This window comes from Schistocerca americana, chromosome X (assembly GCF_021461395.2).
Source record: "Schistocerca americana isolate TAMUIC-IGC-003095 chromosome X, iqSchAmer2.1, whole genome shotgun sequence".
In the NCBI taxonomy this organism is placed as follows: Eukaryota; Metazoa; Arthropoda; class Insecta; order Orthoptera; family Acrididae; genus Schistocerca; species Schistocerca americana.
This window is the reverse complement of record NC_060130.1, coordinates 227,613,639-227,637,029: the sequence shown is the minus strand read 5'-3', so window position 1 is coordinate 227,637,029 and position 23,391 is coordinate 227,613,639. Positions and strand designations below refer to the sequence as shown.

General features: G+C 37.1%; 1 protein-coding gene across 5 annotated transcripts in view; it reads left to right on the top strand.

The window, feature by feature from the left end:
- The window catches only part of LOC124555418 (serine-arginine protein 55-like), a 28,361-nt gene extending 15,644 nt beyond the window's left edge, over nt 1–12,717 (top strand). For all 5 annotated transcript variants that reach the window (XM_047129319.1, XM_047129323.1, XM_047129321.1 and 2 more), the window contains 3 exons: nt 1,642–1,776; nt 11,353–11,487; nt 11,675–12,717. In XM_047129319.1, coding sequence (XP_046985275.1) covers nt 1,642–1,776; nt 11,353–11,487; nt 11,675–11,798 — 394 coding nt within the window. In that variant the 3' untranslated portion in view covers nt 11,799–12,717. The remainder of the gene's footprint in view (nt 1–1,641; nt 1,777–11,352; nt 11,488–11,674) is intronic.
- The last annotated feature ends 10,674 nt before the right edge of the window (nt 12,718–23,391 follow it).

The following is a 23,391-nucleotide window of genomic DNA, read 5'->3' as shown; positions in this document are numbered from 1 at the left end:
CCCATGGTACACATCTGAAGGTCTCTCATCTATTGATGACTCTCCATCCTGGATAGCATGCTCCTTACCAATAAATCCTCAGTCCACTAACAAATTTAGTTTGATAGTTCACATAATCACACTTCCATTAAAATGCTTGTGTGGTAGCCTAATGCTTTTCGGTTGTGGAGAAATACCCATCTGCCTGCTTGCCTTGATCCATTGCTTTCATGATATCATATGAGAAAAGTGTGGATTGAGTTTCACTTTAGAGATATTTACTGAATCAACATTGGTTGTGTGGAGGAAGCCATTCTGTTAGATATCTCATTACATTTGAACTTAGGGTATGTTCTGAGAGTCTAAAACAGATCAGTGTGAAATTTATTGGACAGTGGTTATGTGGATCACTTCTGCTAAAGAAGACAGATGTGAATATGTGCAGTCTTCAAAGTGCTTGGCACACTTGTTGTTCGAGGGATCTGTAGTATGTTATGATTAAAAGGGTTTTTGAGAAAGACCTAAATTGTATATAGAATGTAGTAGGGATTCCATCACACCTTGTAACTGTATAATTTAGTGCTTTCAGATGAAACTTCCTGGCAGATTAAAACTGGCAGAAGTAAAGCTGTGAGTACCGGGCGTGAGTCGTGCTTCGGTAGCTCAATTGGTAGAGCACTTGCCCGCGAAAGGCAAAGGTCCCGAGTTCGAGTCTCGGTCGGGCACACAGTTTTAATCTGCCAGGAAGTTTCATATCAGCGCACACTCCGCTGCAGAGTGAAAATCTCATTCTAGTGCTTTCAGATGTTTCTCCACACCACAGACACTAATCTCTATCGTGGTGCGAGAATTGAACCAGGATAGTTTGCATGGATTTTCCTCTGGAAAGAAACAGTTCAACATTTGCTTTGCTATACTTAATTCAGTTCCTGTATCACCTGTGAGTATTCTCTAAACAGTGCCACCAGATGTCCACATAGCTAAAGGGACAGATAGAGATAATAGACTTGTTCCTCACAAACTTCAAGAAAATTGTGCTAACCCTGCCTAATAAGGTATTCGAGAAACTTTTAATTTTTTGCCTGACCCATTATATTCAAGTCAGGAAAGTTAATGGTGGTCTCATTGGCATCACACAGGAAATAATACTGTGACTTTTTTAACTGAATATATGATGTTACGTGTAAGAAGCTGTTCTGGTCCTAACATCATTTAAAGAATATAGCATGCTCTTCTGGAATTTTCCTATGTAAGTGGAATGTTTTTAAAGTACAAAAATAGTTTTTAATTGAAGTCTTCTGTGGTCATTTAGGCATCTGTGTCCTTAGCCCTAAAATTAATACTTTTGAAACATCTCTGATGTTTGTTGCCACAGCAGTGGCACTCTAAACCTGATCCAGAACTTAGTAATACTGGTCTCAGTTTGTACCAGTATGTTTTAAAATTTTGAGATTGTGCAAGTGTACCATCACAGCAAAATCATAAATTAGCATTTATGCCATACCATACCTGAGCTCATGCTGTTCAAGTTTCGTAACACGAGCTAAGAGACACATGATTCTTTCTGTACAACATGTCCTGCCAGTGCATAATACTGAAACTGTTAATTGTGAATGTAGTATTTGCAAATGTTTATTAAAATTTGTAATTCCTTTGTTACAGATCCAGGAGCCGTGGTAGTCGTTCAAGGAGTCATTCTAAATCGAAGTCTGTTGGTCGTTACAAATCGCCATCTCGTTCAAAGTCAAGATCACGCTCAAAATCAAAGTCCCGGTCAAAGTCAAGATCACGCTCAAAGTTAGTGTTTATCATGAAACTTTTACTGTTTCATTGAATATAATACTTAATTTGAATGCTTAATTGTATGGTAGTTGATCATTCTTTCTTGTGTACCATGTAATGTTCACAATGGCCAGCCTGTTGAGAACTAGGTAAGCTTTATTAACTGATGTGAATTATTATTCTGCTCACTGCTGTTGGTACTATGATAAAGCGTTAGTTAACACACAGACTGTTAGAGGTGGTGTGGAAATAATTACAGGTATAATGGCTTAGTGGCGAGATCTTACAAAATCAAAACTGGGAAGTTGGTTACAATTGATGTTTACTAATCTTTGGCTCACTTATCTGTAGATGCAGGTCCCATCTTCCCGTATACAATTATTGATATATGTTTAACAGAACATACAATTTTGGGACAGTGGTGGAGCAATGAACAGTTGGTGGTGTCTCCAAACAGTCAGGTTTGGGATACAACAGAGCCATTATAAATGACATTTTACTTTTGAAAACCCACATTCACTCAGATACGGGTAAGAAACCAAAGGCTACTGAATAAAATTAATTAAAAAATAGTTTTGCTACTGTTATTTATTTTGGGGTAGGTAATGCAACTGATAATGTAAAAGTCCAAGATGGGATAACAACATGGAAAGAGTAGATTGCTATAACATTTCATCTGGCTTCCTCAGCCAGTTATAGGGGAATCTTCAGTTTAATGTTAGCTCCAAACTACGGTGCAACTTCATACTTTACACACTGATGAACAAGGTGAAGGTGGTGAAAGAATGGATAACTGAAAGAAACATCAGGACAGACTATGGATTGAACACCCCCCTCCTCTTCCCATCAAGATCCTTTGATTTGAAGTTGACACTTGGCCCGACAATGTGTGTGGAATGTTCAGTGATTGAGATCAGGTTATGAAGATTATTAAACTTACTTTGTGTAAGATCAATAATGGATTACATTCAAATTAATCCAGATAAATGTGGTTAAATTGTTACTGTTCAGTCTATATTAACATCATGGCAGACTGAATCAGTAGCAAAAGAAGGAAAAATATTACCGGACAGGAGAAGTTTTCTGAAGTCCAGTCTGACATAATGTTCAAATTCAATGATAAGTAACTACATTTTTAAGCAGTGAAAACAAAGATAATACAGTAGATTCAGTATCAGTGACACAAGATTAGTGCTAGTGTTTTTGGGCAAATGTGTTGTAATGCAGTGACTTTGTCAAAATGTGCATGGTGAGGCCACAGTGTCTTTCCAGACCAGTCCCCACGAGAGAGAGAGAGAGAGAGAGAGAGAGAGAGAGAGAGAGAGAGAGAGAGTAATGAAATTAATCCTTTAATTCTGATCACAGATTCGAACTCTCAATAAAATTCAGAGGAAATTGATGCCAGACAGACAGGTAGGGCAATTAATTAATAAGTTGTCAATCATAATTACTCAATTAATACGACTAAGCTAATTTTCCCAGGTCTGCAGACACTACTGAGGTATTGCCTAAGTAGAGGATGATGGTTGTAGGGGCAGGTTAATTTTGGCATTCCTAATTTAATACAGAAAATGCTCGAGAAGGCAAAATCTAGGTTGGTCCCCTGACTGTGTTTTCGAATCATTTTTGAGGCCATGTGGTTGTAGAGGCACACACAGTATACCACGTTTTGGAAAACCATGCTAATTTGGCCCACCCATTGTTACAAATCGCCACCCCACCCCAGTCAGCTGGAGCAGGGAGAATGGTTACACTTTCAACTTCCATTATATTGCCTACAAGGACCTTTTTGTATATTGCTGAGGTACACTGGAATTCGTTGACAGAATCTTGAAACAGACTGGAGAGCAGCTGTCAACACCATTCCGTTTCAGTTATTAAGGATGTCGACATCGTGAGATTCATCATGCAGCACTTACTGCCATTTTGTGGCAAGTGTTGCCTTTCATTACCTTGGGAGCAGCCTTGTGTTAATCATCCATGAGATGCTCATGATGTTTAAAATTACGAAGTGCGCTGCAACTATGAATAAGAATAAGAATCTTTATTAGCCGTTCAGTATTTTCTTATACAATGGGCTTTGTCAATAAGTTCAATTGCAGTATAAAGATGGTTATTTTCTCATAACAACATATATATATAAAGCATATTAATGTTAGTATAGTACAATAGCACACATTTGGAATTTTATATATTGTTAATTTTACAATAAAAAAGAAAACATTCTATAAATTTATATTGGGGAGTATTCATGTTGATGACATTGTCATTATCCTAATATATTGATACACATGTAGAGCACTTGAAATAGGTCTATTATGCCTATATGTCAGATATTGTTTTTGCCAAATTTAGGTCCTACTACAAGCAGAGGTACCTTTCTCTATGTTAAAACAGCAAATCTGCCATATTATAATCTTTATATTCATCAACTGAGTAAAATGCTTTACCTTTGAGCCATTGACCCAATGTTGTCTTAAATTTATTTTTGATACTGTTTGTACAATTTTAGGGAGCATATTAAACAGTTAGAGGCCTACATATTTATAACTATTATGTATCTTGGACAATCTAGAGTATGGCAGATGAATTGTATGGTTTCGTCTTGTATTATGGGTGTGGACAGATGACCTAAGGGGATATTGAGCTATGTTTTCTTTTACGTGTAATAAGCAATAATAGATGTACAAACAAGGAACTGTCATGATGTTAAGTTTTTTGAAATGTTCCCTGCATGTATCCCTAGGAGATAAACCCACTATACATCGAAGAGCTTTTTTTTTTTCTCCATCTGAAAATTGATACTGAATTTGGAGAACTTCCCCAGAGCAGAATACCATATGAAAGATGGGGGTGGATATAAGCAAAATATGAATGCAGCAGTAAGTTTTGGCTGACATTATTCCTAAGCTTATAAAGTAGGAACATAGCACGTGCAAGTTTAGAATGACTGCATCTGTGCTGCCATAATCTTTGCACTGTGAGTACTGGTGCTGCAGATAGACATGTAGCATTGTAAGCTCTATTGTCATATACTGCTTGTTATCACATTCTTGATACATGGCTAGCTTCTCCAATATGATGTTTGGTATTAATTCATTTTGCGCTCTTGCTGAAGACATTATTATTTGTGTTAACTTTTTTCTTTGGACTTACCCTACAACAAGTCTGCTGCTCATCTAGCAGCTGCTTTATTGTGAGTGATACATTAGGAAACATGTCGCAGGGCTTCCTCGTCAGTTTGTCCATTTCTGAATAGACTCGTTGCCAGATCCTGACTTCCATTGGTCTGTAGCTTCCCTGCTGTCCCTCTATGAAGTCCGACACCTGAGGCAGAAGATCCACTCTGGAATGATGTGCTAGGGAGCATGATAATTGTAAAGTTACTTCATTCTCTTAAGATAAGAGATGACAGAGACCTCAGCCATAGCTACAGCTATTCAACCAACCAACACACATGCTACAATGTGGTAGAAGAGGAAAGGGAATTAGTAACCACCATCTGGAATCATAATTTGTGGATGGTCGCGGGGTCTCAGGTTCGATTCCCAGCTGGGTTGGGCATTTTCTCTGCCTGGGAACTGGGTGTTTGTGTTGTCTTCATCATTTCATTGTCATCATAATTTGTGACAGTGGCTAGATTGGACTGTGTACAAACGCTGAGCTGTGTAAAAATTGGGACTTTGTATGAGCACTGATGACAGTGCATTTGAGCTCCCCACAAACCAATCATCGTCATAAATTGTGGGCAGAAATGTATTAAAGAACTTATTTTGGTAGCTGAAAGTTAATCAAAAGTTAATGTATTCCAGCATGCAGGTAATTAGTGTTTGTTTGACTGGACATATTTGCATGTTGCAATTCTGTCAATTGCCAGTCATATTTCTGTGGGCAGTATTTCAAACTTGTAACTGTTCCGTACCTCACTCTTACTTGGGAAAGTAATAGTGAAAGTAATCTTTCAATATACTATTCATTTCTAAAACCATCCCCACCTACACCTGATATTTATATAATTTAATCTAAAATGCATGTAATTATTTTGGACAGTTCTTTGTGCTGACATTTTTGCTGAAATGAAGAGGTATTTTGGGATATGCATTAACAATGCAAACTGTTGCTTTACTGATTTCATGTTTCATTACTGATGTTGATAGTTTAGGAAAAGTATCTGAATCTATTTGTCATAAATGTACAACATGAAACTTTAAATTCAGCATCAACAATGGTTCAGTAGTTTTGGTACATTACATGAATGAATGATTGTAAATGGTAGGATTACTAGTCAAATTATTAGCTACAGAAACATAAATGAAGGTGTAAGAGAATGGGAGCAGACAACTTCTCTTTGCATGTCTCTCCGCCCCCCCCCCCCCCCCCCCCCCCACACACACACACACACTTTATATAAGTTCTACAAAGTATTGAAGAAATTCTTAATATACTTTTGTTTTGCAGTTATTTTACCTTTTTGTTGCGGAAATAGTGTTTTTAGCTGTATGTGATAAATTGTATTTCCTTTATATTTACATCATCATCAGTTTAACATTACAAATTGACACCTTTTGAGTAAAATGTGACTTAAACTTGGGCAATTTGTTTTGCTGTAAATACTGCTTTATTCTTAAGTAGCAGACAGGAAGATAACTATGTAGAACAAAACTGTTCCATAGGCTCCCTGGCCCTTTGTTGTCCTCACTAAGTTTCTAGACTGTTGATGGCTTCTGCTGTTTAGCAGCTCTAGTAAGACACTGATTACATATGTAAAGAAAGCGATTATTGTGGTGTAACACCCAGCAGGCATGACTCAGACCTATAGTCCGGTTTAAAGTAGTTGTCACTTGATGTTTAGGCTCCAAAGTTGTGGCATTGTCGTGTCAAGTAGCCTGCAGGCAGCTGCCACAGTGCATCACTCTCCGCAGTGATAGAAAATCACTTTAAAGCCTCTATCTGCCACAAAAATCAAGTAAAAAATTTCAAATTCATGTACAATGTAGACTACTTCTCTTGCTGCATATCAAAAATCTGTTCTTAATTTTAATCTATTCTTAAGTTTAATCTGGAAAAGAGTTACGTAAATTTTTTTGAAACAGACTAAATTTTCCTCATTGGTAAACAGCTTCAAACTTGTCATATATCAAAAACTTGTGCTCTCACAATACTTTCCTGTCGTTGATTACTAAAATATCTTGCTCAGCGACAAATCTAGAAATTTATGTATACTGTCACCCTGTGGTATCTCTCAACTCATCAGAAATCTTCTCTTAAATTTAATTTCGGCTGGCGTTGTGTTAGCTATTGAAACGGGAGAAACTGTCACATGCAGAGAAGTTACCTTATCATCATTACATATCTTGAAAATATTACACACATGAAATATCTTCATGTCTACACAAAATGAAATATATTTAATATACAGTCTAACTTACTTAAGGAGATATATAAGGTGTAACTTAACATAAGGAGATGGTTTTAGCTGTCTGAACAGTATTCATTAGTCTCGCAACAGGAAAGAGAAATTGATTGAAATAAAGTCAAAAACACCAGATTTAATCGAAGTGAGATGTTCATTAAAGTACACTATATACTACACACTAATCAGATAATGGGAAGAGATCGGTTAATTGAGAGTCAGTCCATTGAACTATCAGTGTCTTGGCTCGTAGTGACAGATATTATCAAGTCCTCTACGCACTGTTTTAATACTCTTCCATTGTTGCATGTTTCCTTTATAACTCCTTTCCCAGTCTTCTGGTGTCACTTTTTCAACTGCCTCTTTCAAAAGTCTTTCCACTGTGGTCAATGTAAATTTTTTATTTTCTGCAGCAGTGTGGTGCCTAACATTACCCTTAGTCGGTTATGTTGTGTGGAAATGGCAATGGTATGAAGGCAGCCTGAGCACTTTATGCCTGCAATCTTTTTCCGTAACTCTGTGAACTGAGTTCTTGGACTTGAGTTGTGGACTAAGTTCTGCCTGTGTCAAGCTACTGTCAAACTGTATCATAATTTTCTCTAGCCGACAAATAATGTAGTTTTTCTTCACTGCATTTTTGGGGATCTTGTATTGTATGACCAAATGCTGTGGCATGTTATCCATGACAGTTATTGTTTTTCGTCAAGTTTTGAAGCACTGTCTTCAAACCATTTCACAAGAATGTTGTGGTTCATCTCATCATTGTAGTCGAAGGTCTTGTTTGAAGTGAATAACACCAGACAATTAGAAATAAAACCTTTTGAATTTCTGGCTTATGCTGCAATTATTCATTTTCCCCTGGTGATCGGAGCTCCCATACGACTGCTGATGGTATGGTCTGTCCAGCCTTCTTGTAAACTGCCGCCACCAGACCTCCCCCCCACCCCCCCCCCCCCCCCACCCTATTCACCCATGTTTCATGTAGCCAAATTATATTGTCAAAATTTGTCCCTATTAATTCTCTAACAAAACAGCATTGCCAGGCATCAATATCTTGGTGTTCCATTATTAACTTTCACCTAAAAATGGATTCCTATAGGAATCCTAACTTCTTCACGAGTCGTAGTGAGACTGTTCAGTATCCTGAAATAGGTCCTAGCTGCTGCAAAGTAGTATGTAGCTTTTTGAATGCCAGGTACTCTGTCCTTGAATAATATGCATATTTCTTACAGTGAAATGAATCATCCTGAAAATAATTGGGATTTGTAACGACCTTCTCCAGGTGCCTTTTTATCCAAGGTGCCTCCAGTTTAGGTGATTTGTCTGGTTTTTCTTTCGCGAATTTCTGTTTACAGTTTCTTATCACTGATTTGTAGAGCAGTTGCAGTTCGCTCCACCACTGTATCTAAAGGAAGTAGAGGTGCTACTACGTTCTCTCTCTCTCTCTCTCTCTCTCTCTCTCTCTCTCTCTCTCTCTCTCAAAATATCCTCTTGTGAAACACACGAATTTGTGCGACTGACTGTATAATCACACAACGTCCCAACATTTTTTGAAAGTTTGCTAGGAGTGTGTAGCCTCTGTCTGCCCCTCTGTCGACTACTTTAATCTTACATCATAAGACTTATGAAGCCAAAAGTTATCCAAATCTCGCACTAAAATGGCTCATCGAGAACTGGCTGGAACACTGCTTCAGGCAGTGCAGCGGAAGCGGCAACTCAGTGGGAGCTGACGGTGCCAGGCTTCCATTGGTGTATTGGTGGTGGAGCCGAGCAGCCCATGACATGTCAAGTGACAAGTAGTTTAAATCACGCTATAACGTACAGGCAATGTGGGTACGATGTTAAATGATCAAAGCTACGTGGAAAATTACCGTGGTCTAAGCTTACTTATGGTAGGCTATGGTAGTTGTAAAATTCTAACAACATAAAATTACATCATACATTATACTTGCTACCTCTTACAGAGTCTTGTATATCAGGATTGCTGCAGCAGATTTTTCTGAGTGAATCAGGGCTAAAAAATGAAGTAATAGGGAACTTTTTTAACCCATGTAACGCCATGGTATAGGACACTTCTCTGGCTTCATGATAACTATTTCATTACAATCTGTACGACAAAACATTAATTTATGTTGAGGCTATCACCAACAACTCACATTAAAGTATGGTCAAGTTAAACATTTGTGGTAATGATTGCATGACACTTTGTTTCTGTTGTTTTTTTCTCCTTTACGTGTGTGTAGGATGTGGGAAATCTTGTGCAACATTGTTGTTTCAGAATATGTAAATGAGGAATACAGATTAATCACTTCTTATTTCCATCAACTAATGTAGCTAACAGTCTGCTCTAGTGTAATAACTGTGTTAATAATACAAACATATTTTTAATTTAAGTTCCTAGATAAAACTGTACGAACCATTAATCACCATTGTGTTAGTAGAGGGGACACTGAATGATGCAGGACTCAACAATGTCTCCTTCCACAATTTGATTCCCATTCTTAAAATATCTCAGAAACCTGCTGTTCCAGCCATAGAATGACCATTTACAAACTTGCTGCCTTATTGAACACACATTATGTGATGGCCTTGGGCACACAGGCTTGCCTTTGCGGAATCTTGTAGTCTGGTCTGCTGTACTCTGCTATTTATAAAATTACCTTTATAGTATTACCAACGTCTCTGAGCTGTTCACAGCAACAACTGGATGTAAGTTATACGCACTCTCCCAGTCTGACATTGACCAACATGATCATTGGTTTTAGGCACAATTGAAGATCTTACTTACAAACTTACATGTCTCCACCTGAGACCAGTATTCAATTTGTTGATGTCTAGTTACATGTTTTTGCATCACACTGTTTTACTTTTATTTTCAAAGTAATATTTGTTGTGTTTAAAACAATATTTTTCCAAACTTGCAAATTTGTGTGCAAGCTATAGAAACTTTCCTAATTCATACGTTTCTTGAATTGTAGAGTTCTGAGATTGCATGGGAGACTAGAAGGCATCATGCTGGCATTTACTTATTGAGTTTTTAGTGAAATTTTGGGATTGTGTGCAATACAAAAACTTTTGAAGGCTAAATACAGAAACGTCCATACCATATACCTGAAAGAGGCTATATAATAGGTCAATATCTATCTAGTGATATTCGTCAGCCTGTTCTAGTTTGTAAACACAGTGATGAATGCTGCTGAACAATAAAATCATAAAGAATTGTTAACAAAGCTTAACATGCATTGTTTTCTGTTCATAAATAAAGCCTCAATGGGACAGTTTTATTAAAAACACTACTCTGGTACTGAAAACTGCAAGAAAGAGAATGAACAATGATCATCATTATTTTCAGTGGTTTTTTTGTGTGAATTCTTTGGGGTTAATGGAAAAATACATTCTTACACAGAATGCGTAACAGCGCTCAGAAGGATGAATAATGTTAGTTTAAGTAAATTAAGCATTATCTGATTCATTAAGCTCTTCATGTCAAGATGTTCTTTTAGTCCATGCAAATGCTCTTGCCAGGGAATAATGATTAACTTATTCTTATCACTTTACAGAATCTTAAGTATAATGTAAATTTGTCTTAAATCCAGTAAACGGTGCTTGAAACCATGTAAATTGGGTTTGATTTATTAATTTAACAAGTATTATACTCGTTACGTGTTTTTGGTGGCATTATATGTAAAAGTCCTGTGATTAAGCTCCAAAGTGATTTAACTCCGAAACACAGTGTGGATTATCTGTCACATACTAAGAACCACATTTCTCTCAATTAGATCCTTATGTAGAATGTAAAAATGGCCACATGCTGAGAAGTGGGCTTTGGAAATGAAAAAGAAGCATATTATTTAATATTTATTTGTTCCTGAAAATTTTCATTTCTTGGAGCTACATCATTTCAGAAATACATCCTTCAGTTGCAGGAGTGAATTGTAGCTGGGCGACCCTGTAGAAGGTATCATTATTGTTGTAAAAGACAGTGTTGTATGACCTGTTGATGATAGGGGACAACTTGTAGAATATAACTATGTAAAATTTGATTCATATTGGAGGGGGAGGGGGGGGGGAGAGGGAGAGAGAGAGAGAGAGAGAGAGAGAGAGAGAGAGAGAGGACCTAATTTATTTGTTCATTCTAGCATTTTCTTGGGTTTTGAAAAAGTTTTTTTTCCAAACAGATCGGAGGAGCGGTTTGATGTAAAGGCAAAATCGCGGTCACCTTCAAGCTCGGGGTCTCGTTCAGAGACTAGACAGAGATCCAAATCAAGATCTTTATCGAGACCAGAGATGGAGGAGATGGATGGTGAGTCTGGGTGAGTACTTAAAAATAAGCTTAGCGAGCATAGTTCTGTTGTGCCTTTGAATAGTTTGTATGATGTGATCTGTTAGCTCCAAATAATAACTCGTTATTACAGTGATAAGAGTTTAAAAATACTAATTGTCCAATGCAAAATGGCAGTTTAGGAGTATTTTCACACCGTGTGATACTTTATTTTACAGTGAGAAGTCTCCTTCAAGATCACCCAGCAGGGATGGGAGCAAATCGCCTAAGTCCACCCGTGGGTCTGAATCCCCCAAGAGAAGTGGTTCAGAATCACCTGATGAAAAAGCCGATGATGAGTAAGAGTTCATTGCTGGTGTTCTCTTGTGGAGGATGACAGTGCAGATAGAGACTGTAAATTTATATTCAGTATTGGATATTGAAAATCTGAATATTCCAGAAAAAATTCCGCCTGTGAAAATAAAGTTCCAGTGAGTGATGTGCAAGTGCACACAGGGGAAGGTAATTAAAACAAAAATGACATTAGGTAACCCTGGAGTGAGTACTGTACACAAAAGGGTACAAAATGTGGTGTTTCTTGTGTAGTATGTGAGCTCTGAACTGTTTCAAAGTTTGGCGTTCAGAATTTCCCACTGCAAGTAAATATTCATCATGCAAGAGTGAACAGTGTTTTTACACATCTAAGTGGTTTGTAAAAATGACTTAAAAACAAGGATAGCCAGAAACAGTTCCTCTCATGTAAGGCCGATCTTAATGCTAAAAGAGAGAGAGAGAGAGAGAGAGAGAGAGAGAGAGAGAGAGAGAGAGAGAGAGAGAGAATTTTACAATAGATAGTATACTGCTTGGTCCTTTGCCCTGTTATGTGTGAGCCCAAAATAACTAATTCTAGAAGCATTCAACATTAAAACATTTACCTACTTCCTAAGTACAGGAAAAATGTGCAGCAAGAATGGCACTATACAGGGTGTTTCAAAATGAACATACTGATTTTAAGGCGATATAGCATTTATTACGTTCAACTTACAATTGTGAATAATACACAAAATGAAAGAGCAACTCCCAAACAATTTTATTTGTACACCTGTGCGCAATGGGAAGAGTATGGAATGACAGAGTGACTGAACATCGTGTTGAACGAGTGCGAGACTTTCACACTTACAAGGGGAGGCCGCCAATTGTGAAATTCAGATTCGATTCATACTGCGCATTAATAAAAGCTCATGGCCAGAGGTGTAATGTGGCAAAGCACCAAGATGCGCTTCTCAACCGTTGTCGAGAAAATCGACAGTTAAAATATATGAATTACAAAAAACAAATACTAAAAAAAAATTTGCATGGCGCGAGATTCGAACCGGCGACCTTCAGATTACGAACCCGAGTGCTTACCGCTGCACCACAACGCTGTAGAAAATTATTAATCGTAGAGAGTATTTCAGCGCAACAGTTTCTTTTAACTGTCGATTTTCTCGACAACGGCTGAGAAGTGCATCTTGGTGCTTTGCCACATTACTCCTCTGGCCATGAGCTTTCATTATGCGCAGTATGAATCGAATCTGAATTTCGCAATTGGCGGCCTCCCCTTGTTAGCCCCAAGAAATATCCCCGTGGAAAGTTTATGGGTGGCGAATCAACTGTAACTGATGTTCCTTATCTTGATGTGCTACAGCTATGACCCGTACCTCAATGGGAAGAAGCAGAACAACACATCTTTATGTGGGAGCAAGATGGTGCGCCGCCTCACTGGTATAACTCGGTACGCGACTGGTTAAACAATGTTGTATCTGACTGGTGGACTGGGTGAAAGAGGCCAGTTGACACAGCATTTTTATGCATGACCTTCATGTTCTCACACGTGTTCATGAGTATGTACCTCCGACACCAGCTTATCTATCCGATGTTAGACACAGTGTTATTGCAACACTTACTCGTGACACATTGATCAAGGTATCTGAACAACTTGCCTATCGACTCGATATGTGATTGGTGCTCACACTGAGTAATTGTAAGAAAAACTGTTTGTGTTTCTCTTTCATTTGGTGTATTATTTATAATTGTAAGGTGAATGTAATACATGCTACAAAGCCTTAAAACCTGTATATTCATTTTGAAACACCCTGTACTATTAGAATTGGTTTGCTGGACACTTCATAGTGTTAAAATATTTCCCAGTGCTGAAAGACTGCTACAGAATATGCTACCTTTATAATTGCCATGAGACTGATATTAAGTCTTAAACAGTTTTTTTTATAGGGTTAAAATACCTCATTTACTTTGCCATTGATATTGCAGCAAGTCAAGTGGTAGGGGCCATCCACCATCCAATTGTAGTTCTTTCTCGAGTGCCCCATGCTCGCTATACTTGAAAAAATAGAACACAATTTAACATCTGTACCTGTGGCGTCATTTCTGTTTTCTGGCATATTCTTCTCATGGCCAACTGGTGAATTAATGTTATAATGTAGTTTACTGTTCCAGAAAATTGTATGTAATAGCAATGAAATTTACACATTGACTAGTGTATTTGGCCACTGGAGTATCTTGTATACTATGTGTGTGTGCTGCAAAACAATTTGGTGTTGGTTATCATGAAGTTAGTCCTACAATCCAAAGACATCACTGTATCGTATTTCTATGTTTGTTTGCTACCTTGAATTTTAAAACTTACACTGAATGTAGACATCACATGTTTGATGTAAAGCAGTATTACCACAGAATGAAAGTTTTGAGCCTAAGCATTTGTGCTTTAAGCTATAGAAAATTCATTGGTCAAAGGTCCAAGCATTATAGAAATGTCAAATTCTTAGAAACAAGTTGTGCTGTGTGTTTTATTTTTTGAAAATGTCTGTAATCATACAGAATCTGTGTGTGTAATGTTAATAGTTAACATTTTCCAACATCAACATTGTGTTGAATACTAAGACAGTGATAGAGATGACTGACTGTAGTCTGGTGTCTAATTTTAATTACTTAATGAAAATCATGAAGTTCAATTACATAGTGTCTCATACTGGTATGCAATTTGATATTTTAAAGTTATGACTTAGACAGCTTCTTGAGTAAATGTTGTTTGTACAGGCAAAGGTGAATAAAATTTTACAGCAGCAGCAGAACTCTTACAGTGCGGAATTAAGATATGTGTTTTTGGAAGTGACAAAACAATGTAAAAGTGAGAAATTTAGCCACTGGTAGCTACACATAGTTCGGTGTTAGTTGACTTTGACACTGTGTTTGTGTGGACAGATAGAGACTGCATAGTTTTTCAGTCAAGAAGTTGATGTTCTCCGACGTTACATGTGAATGAATCCCCTTACTGCATTATAAGTGTCAGACAGAAAAGTGGTAAAATGAAAGATAGATATTGATTGAATGTGGTGATATATTCTTGTAAAAAGTTTTTGTGTCTGAACTTTCGGACTTTATTTCATGAGACTGTGATGTGACTTATGTCAGGGTCATTTGACTATTGCATAGGAAGAGAATTGTGTGACAACAGAAGTGAGAAATTAGTACTCATAAACTTGATCTCACTGCAGAATTACAGGCCTGTACTTTAGTATGCATTGTGAAGATTGTTTAAATTGGAGCCAACGTATTTCCAAAACATTACTTTACAGTGAGTCAAGATTGAAGTTTGTGGAATATTGCTGCTTCTGTATAGACATATGGAGTGCAGTGTGTAGATTTAAAACTGTGAAGTTACGCTGTAACTCAAGTTGTGAAAGAAGAAACCTGTCAGTGAAGTTTAACTGGTGTTGTATACTCATTTGTTTCCTGTAAGACTAATAATGGAAGTTGACTTTCCAGATGTTTAAGTTAAAAATTGAAAGAGATCACTAAATTTACAATCAAATTGATTGTATACTTAGAATAGGAAACTGATCAATAAATTAGAGCTTCAATTGAGGTGTGAAAATTTAGTGTATTTTTGTGGAATTGGTTGAAGACGTTGTTGGGAAGAAGGTGACGCCTTCTCCAAACCATCTGCAGGGGTCTCATTTATTAGAAAATTCAGATATTGCACCTATTAAATGAAAGGAGCAACTTTAAAGAAATGAAGGTGCAGTTTCTGCTATTGCATTTAATGACTAGTGTATCTTCCATGTTACACAGTGTTGTAACATTAGATGTTTTGTATCCTACAACTGTGATGAGTGGTGGTGTTTGTTCAGAAATCTGTTACTTTCAAAGATCTGCTACCTGGTAAAAAAAAGGCAAGTTCCAACTACGAGCAAGGCCCTTGATTGATACATTGTCTCTAGTATAGCATTCATTCATTCATTTCATCCTTCCTCCACACAACACCTATTCCCCCACGTGCATCCCCTCCTTTCAGTTCCTCCGTAAACCCTCCTCCCCCCCCCCCACCCTCTCCAATATTCTGCCACACTCGTCCTCCATTACACATGTTAAGGCAGTATTTTTCTGTTACATTTAGGACATAGTAGTGATCATAACAACGAAGAAACTGAGATGATGTTTATGCGAGGTTTTGACACAGTTGTAACATTGCCACAGCTACAGTTAATGCACTGAATAACAATAATGGTCATAACACATGTTTGATGTACAGATTTAACTAAACTTTTCTTCAGGATCTGGTCTTCCTTTGTCAATAGTTAATAGTTCATTGTAGTCAACCTAAACTATTTGCATTTAAAGTTGAGGCAGTCTCCTAAGTTTATGCCATCCACTGGGGACCATTGTTTAACTTTAGGAGGCACACTGGCATGAACACAGTAGTTCAGTTGGTGCCATGGGCCTTCTTTCATGTGAAATCTTTGTCAGACCTAGGATTTGGATGTGTAACAACTCAGTAAAATGTACCACATAGTTCCGTATTTAAAGCCATACCTCTCTTTCAGTTTTTTGTTGTATAAATTTGCTGTCCAGTTCTGGGGACAAGGGAAAATATACCAAAAAGCAAGTTCCAACTACAAACAAGGCCCTTGATTGATACCTTGTCTCTAATATAGCATTATAGAGCTCTGTATAAAGTTAAATAGCTCAAGCCTGGGTGAAACCTATTTCACAGCAAGATTTAGTGCAGGACTCAGTTATGCAATGGAAGTTAACAAACAATAAAGTCAGACTGGTACGTGAACCCTGACTCTTCCCTTTTGTGGGTAGTAGCCATAGTGAGTCAGCTATCCAAACATGACCTATGATCCAACTGGAAAGTATGAACTACCAGTAGCTTTGTTTTACTTCCCAAATTCTTTAGACAGTCTTGTATGCCTTACTCGGCTAGCACCTCTGGGAGAAAGGAACTATGAGAGGCACTATTAGATCATTGTTCCTGGATGCATTGAGTGTCATCTGTTAATATCTCAGTAAGAGCATTGGTCATGAAAGCTGGGAGTCTGGGCTGAAGTTTGTCTGGATCACAGTTCAATGTTCGGAAGCCTTATAGCTGTATATATTCAGCTGGAGAGTGAAAATTAATCCAGGAAATTTCACAATGTATGTTATAGAGTAATATTGACCTTTTTGTGAAAGCCGGAAAGTAACTACTGAACAGAAGAGCTCAGAAATCCAAGATGACTGGTACATGCCTAAATGGAACAGATATGGGCATCTACCATAATATGTTATAGACAGACGTGTGTTTTGACCAATATGCGTAATGGCAAATAGAAAACGTTTCCCATCCATTCTCTCTCTTTGCCAGTTACTAATTTACCCCATTAAAACACCTTAATGACCATTGATCCCTGTACCTCTGCATTAACTTAACTTGCAATCCTTTGGGTTTCTGTCCGTGTTGCACAATTACCATTCATGTGTTTGTTTTAATGAGACTGTGAACTCGTGAGCATTGTTGTACTTTGTATTCACTTGAAAATCCTTTATTTTTTTTTCTTAGAAATCCTCTATTAATATGATTAAGCAGGTTTTGTCTGTACTGTCAATACAGCATCACTAATTTGATTTAAAAAATTCAGCAGTTCTGCTGGAAAAGTTGGTAGTAAGTTAAAAATTTCCTTTGTTATCCATCATTTAATGGCTGCATTTCATACATTTACTCCTCTGCCATAGACTGAGGACAACTTATTCTTCCCAAATTTTCCATGGAGGTGGGAATTAAATGAGAAACCTTTCATATGTCAAGTTACTTGCCATATCTCAAACTTATATTTGTATGAGACAGACCTATAATTACTGTGAATTATATTGTTTGTTGGGATTATTACTTTAATGAAGACTGGTGTTTCTGACGAGAAGAATTAAGTTAATTGTGCAAGTGTTCCTGATTTAGCAGTACTTTGTTGACTTTATTTATTGTTTCAGTTTAAGTTTTAAATTTATCAAACAAGAAATTACACGTGTCCCTGACTTAGGGTGGGCATCATTTATTATGATGTCGGGAATTTATGATGTCTGGAAGTATCCAAAAAATTATGGAATAATCACTTGTGGTCTTGTTCTGTCTTAAAAGTTTCACAATACATTAAAAAGGATATGCTACTGATAATTTTGACACAGTACAATTCTTAAGAGAGGATTTTCGGCTATTACTGATGAGTTTATCTTAGAAATGAAAATTTAGTAAAATCTGAATTGATGTCCGTTAATGTGCTTGCTTCATAAGGACATAGCTTTTTGAAAACATAAACTATTAGATTACTGTCCAAATAATGTGGTAAGAGTCTATCTAAATGATGTAATAATTTAGTCACTTCAGACACAAATTAATGTAACTAATCATTGAGAGTAAAAATTGAATGATCAAGTATTAAAAGCTTAAAGTATATTTAACTTGCTTGATATGGTACGTATCTGAGCAGGTTGCGGTAAAGCTGATACGAAGAAAATTATTGTGCTTTAGTAAGAAAGGAGCTATCAAAATGGATGTGTACCCTAAGTTGAGGATTGCCTGTAATTTCACTAAAGTAAAAACTGTTTACCCAAAGTTTTAACTAGAGACTTAAAAGTAATGAAGTAACAATAGACTGTGAATGTGCAGGGCACAGAAGTGAACATGGCATTGCAGTAATGGTGATAAGTGTGTGATGTGTAGATATGTCTGTGTGAAATTTTGTAACTGAATTTGTGTAACTTTTACATCTTTGAATTCCTTTTTAAAATTCTTATTGTTATAGATGTTTCTTGTGTTAGAAATGCTGCTGGTGTCTGAGCTGAGTGTGTCCAGAACATTGTAGCAAGTGTCTCAATAAATTATCGATGGAAAAATTTATTTAATATGAGTTTACATCAATAGCAACCATATGCATTTTCCTGAAGTATGTTCCAAAAGAAAAGTTGCAGGAGTTGTGTGTGGTATATTTCCATCATTTATTGTATTTACTTCAGTCTTGGTACAGTTTTTTTATTGTTAATTTTGTTGGACGTTTGTATTTACCATTGGACAAGAATTTACACCCCCCCCCCCCCCCCCCCCCCCAATGTACATGCCAGCTGCCACAGTATATTGATGAATTTCAGATTAAATAACACAAACTGTACCTGTAGGATCCCTTTAGACAACTTAACAGATAAGTCTGTAATTAGTGCTAACTGTTTGAAGACACTTAATGTAAAATTAAGTTGCATTTTAAATTGTTAGACCTTGTCATCCTAAACTATTAGGCTAGCCAAGTAACAAAACTTTTGAGATTCTGAGGAATGTGATATTTTACCTTAGTGAATATAGGATGAACATATGTTAAAGAAAGGCAAAACTGTGTCCTATAACTATTAAGAATCATTAATGCCTGTTCAGAATTCAACTACTACTACTCCTCAATAGACTGTGTTTGAGTTGCACTATGCAGTCATTCCTGCCATTTTCTAAACCAGTGCTCAAAAATTTACGTTTGAATAGCAGTTGCTTTTTCCTGATTGAAAAGTGGCCATCAGTTGACTGAAGTAAAGTCAGTTGACTTATCAAGTCTTTTGGAGTGACTACAGAAAGTTTGCAATCTCAGGTGATTAATTTGGAAAATGTTGAACAACAAAATTCAGTGACCACAGTTGTTAAAACAAAAAACCTTGTGGTTTTTTCAACACACAAAATGTCAGTGCCCACTGAACTTGCTCGGTTTGTGATTTTTGTGCCACATTATTCGTGAGATCTTCCTACAAATGCCCTTCTCTTGTGTCCAAAATTAAAATTAAAGTAGGAAGGATACTGTTTCTATACCGTAGGTGACATTGAGTAATGTGTGACATCGAGTAATGTGTGACTTTGTGCCTAAGTGTAAACAATGTTAAGAAAGATTGTGAATAGATGAGGGAATACTTTCAGGGAGGTAGGGACTAAACTAAAGATGTAAAAGTTGAATAAAAACGTTATTTAAAAAAAAGCTTATGTTGTTTTGAAAAGGAGTCAGAGAGGCAATCCCGAAAAGGTGTCATTCTGCTTTCACACAGACAGACTGGTAAATAGCAGTGAGAAGCAAAACTCTGCTAACAATTGTCAGAATTGTAAATAGTTAATACATAAATAATTTAGTTGGCTGATATACGTCTCATTGCTGATTGAGCAGTGCTGGATGCTTATAAAGAGCATGTCAGAAGGATATGTGAGTAAGGCCATGTTTTCTTGCATGGTGAGGGAGGCTCTCTATGCACCAGAGAGTCTTAACAAATGTTGCAGTATTCCAAAATGTTTTGTAAAACAAAATATATCAGCAGAGCATGAACCCAATGTCGGGTAATAAAGGACCAAGAAACAAAAGTGACTGTGCTTGTTGGTATATAGAAATGGAGATCTCAGTTTTCAATAGAAAACTGAATATTACAGAATACAAATACAGAGTGAAGCTGTTGCCTCTAATGTTTGTGCTCCTGGGAAGTAACAAATTCTTGGCCAGTGTGGCTACACTACTAATTTTCAAAAACTTCCATAACATGAATTGAGTGTCCATGTGCATCCCATTTTCATCTATTGCTTCTTCACCAGACACTGTGCAGTGTTTGTAGATAACACAGAGGTGACCTCTCAGAGTCGAAAAAAAATGTTGGTTACGGCTTAAAAATCTGTACGTATTCAGTGCTGTGCGCACGGTAGAGTTAACAGTTTGACCAGTTGTTGTAGACAGCACTTGATTCACTAAATCATAAATGTCTGTAGGTTGCTGTATCAGGATGTATGACCATTAAAATCAAATTAATGCCTGGAGAAAAGCTTCCAAAATGTTAAAATTAGTACTACGGATTGGAAGCTACGACAAAGTGGGTAACTGAAGCCACAACGAGCTTGGCATCGTTTGGAATGAGCAACTGTTCAGAGTAAAATTTTAAAATTAGCTGTGAAATGCACACTCTGAAGAATATGGTGTGGAGATTGCTGTTGGAGCAATGCTTGCATCCATAGTGTAAACAAAGTGCCAACTCAATGGGGCCAGATAGTTTTGAACCAAGGGTTCAGTTCTTTAAATGGATTCATCATACCTTTTTCAACCAAGATGATTTCGGCTGCTAATTATTGATGTCCGAAGTTCTAAAATCCAACCACCATGTACATCCCAGTCTCTGTACAACTTGTAGTTCGGAACTGACAACTGATGTGACCTTACCTACTGCCATCCCATTTCAATTGTGCGTATTTTTTTTAGAGGCATGCTCCCACAGACTGTGTACATCTTATCTGTGTTAGGATCCGCACCATCCACTTTAATGTATTAAAGTTTATCAGCAACTGAACTACTGATGCCTTCCAACTTGAACTGGAAGGACTGATTCTGTTCCTTGGCCAGTGTGATTACCAGTCTCTTGTGTTGACTTTTAAACTATGGTATTATGTGAAATTAATGGTGTATGAACACTAGTTGAAACTGAAGAGAAAATATTGGGGTCCTAGCTGCCTGTCACAATGTACAGTAGACTGGGAAGGGTAGGGAGGGAGGGGCTTGTATGAGAGGGGCAGTGAAAAATTAAGTGCGTACATTGAGGACAGAGGTCATCACTCTGAACAGCTGCTATTTGATTTTTTGTTGTTGTAAGGTGTAAGTTGTATCTGTGCATCAACAGATTAAAATGACAATAAAATATTTCCCTTCCCCTGTGTGGGAATTGTGAAATGTGTGACTGTAAGGGTTGTGGATTCCGGGACATTGCAACTCGGGTTGGTCCTGGAGGCATGTTGGGATACCCGAAGTGGTAAATGATTACTTGCGATAAATGGGAAATTGGGGTTAGAGTTCTGCTCTGGCAGAAATTTTCATTTGTTACAAAAAAGTAGCTGTCAATCTGGATTCGCAAATTGCAAATCAATTTTGTAGTATTTATCACAGATGTGATTGGAACAGTGTCTGTTCTGTATGAAGTACATTGTAAAGTGAGGATACAGATACTGCATAAACAGAGAGAATGTAACCAAATAATGTCAGCATGTACTCTCCTTTACGTATAACTTGCCCTCTGACAAGTGTTCTTTCGTCGCGAATAAAATGTTGAGCTCTTCTGTGATTGAAAGTGGTAATCTTTAATAGCCTATTTGAATTTCTTTCCTCCCGACTCATCACTGCTGCTTTAACATGACGTGAAAGATATATTCGATGATCATCATGATATTGGGCTGGGAACTGTTTTCAATCATTTTCGATATCAGCTGACTGACGATGCATCAGGGGTTGTCTACACAATCGTGCTCTGAATCATTATAGAGGAAGCTGTTAAATAATAATGCATTATTAAATTACTATAAAATGGTAACATTTTCTAAAATGAGTAACTTGGAAGTGCCCTGAAGGAATAAGTCTTTGATATTCAGTCATGTAAGGGGAGGACTTGAGTTCCCTTGTCTCAATGTGCTTTGTGTGTAGTATAAGGCTTTTTTCACATCTTTTCGCTCACTTAATATTGTCATGTCATGACAAGTTTTTCAAGGTGACAAGGATTTAACACTTATGTCTGAACAGTGACAGTCATTTTCCATAGTGTACGGAGCAAGTGTAGCATGGATTGTGTCAACAGTGCACCTCATACATACAGCTACTGCCTACGCAGCTACCTCATGTTCAGCAATGAAGTTTTTGCTGCAACTTCGCTATGACATTGCAGTATCTCAAAAGTTGGCCAGTAGCTGCTGAAGCAAATATGCTATGTGATCAAAGGCTTCAGATTTTTGGCAACAGAGAACTGGAGTGAAACTAGTTAAAAGCTTAAAATTATTTGATAGAATGACAAGTGAAAAGGGAAGCATCTCTCACATATAACATACCATTTTGTCTCGCTTCAATTTCCTGTCAGGAATGCTTAAAATGAGAGCTGTTTATCTTATTTTGAAAAATTGGATATTTGGTATCAAATATAGCAGACATACCAATACAGCTGAGCTATTTAACGAAATACTGGCTTTAAAGTTATGTAGAAACACCTGAAGAAGAGCACTAACAAAGCTTCCTATGTGGGTTTGTGAAGATTTTTTTTAGTGTGGGCTATGATATGCTTATCTGGACATCGAAATAGCTTTGCTATATTTATGACAATTCCAGTGACAGCAGCATCTTTCTCAACACAGTTTCAGCACATTAAAGATCATTACTTTGTCGAGTACAGGTGAAGCAAACTGCCAAATTCAACTATCTTGTTGACGGATCACGACACAGCTACTAAGGTCGACTTCAGTGACATAACCAATGAGTTTGCTTTGCTCAGAACCACAGAATGGAAAATAAAATTAAAATAATAAACATAATTCTTAGAGAGGAGTGTGTTCTCAACACTAATTTATAGCCTTTTTCCTTTTATTTACAATAAATAATTCATGCCCTACTAGTACTTCATGAGGAGCAAAACTTATTTATTACACATTGTACTAAAATCAGTGTGCAGTAGCTGACATAAAAAATACATAGATTTTGTTTTGCTTTTGTTTTAGAGTATGCAATTTGTAATTTACAGCAGCGATACATTTCAGCATCCACATCTACTAGAGGTCTGCATCTGGTATTTATGCTTGCTAAAATTGCTCGGTGCATGAAATTCCACT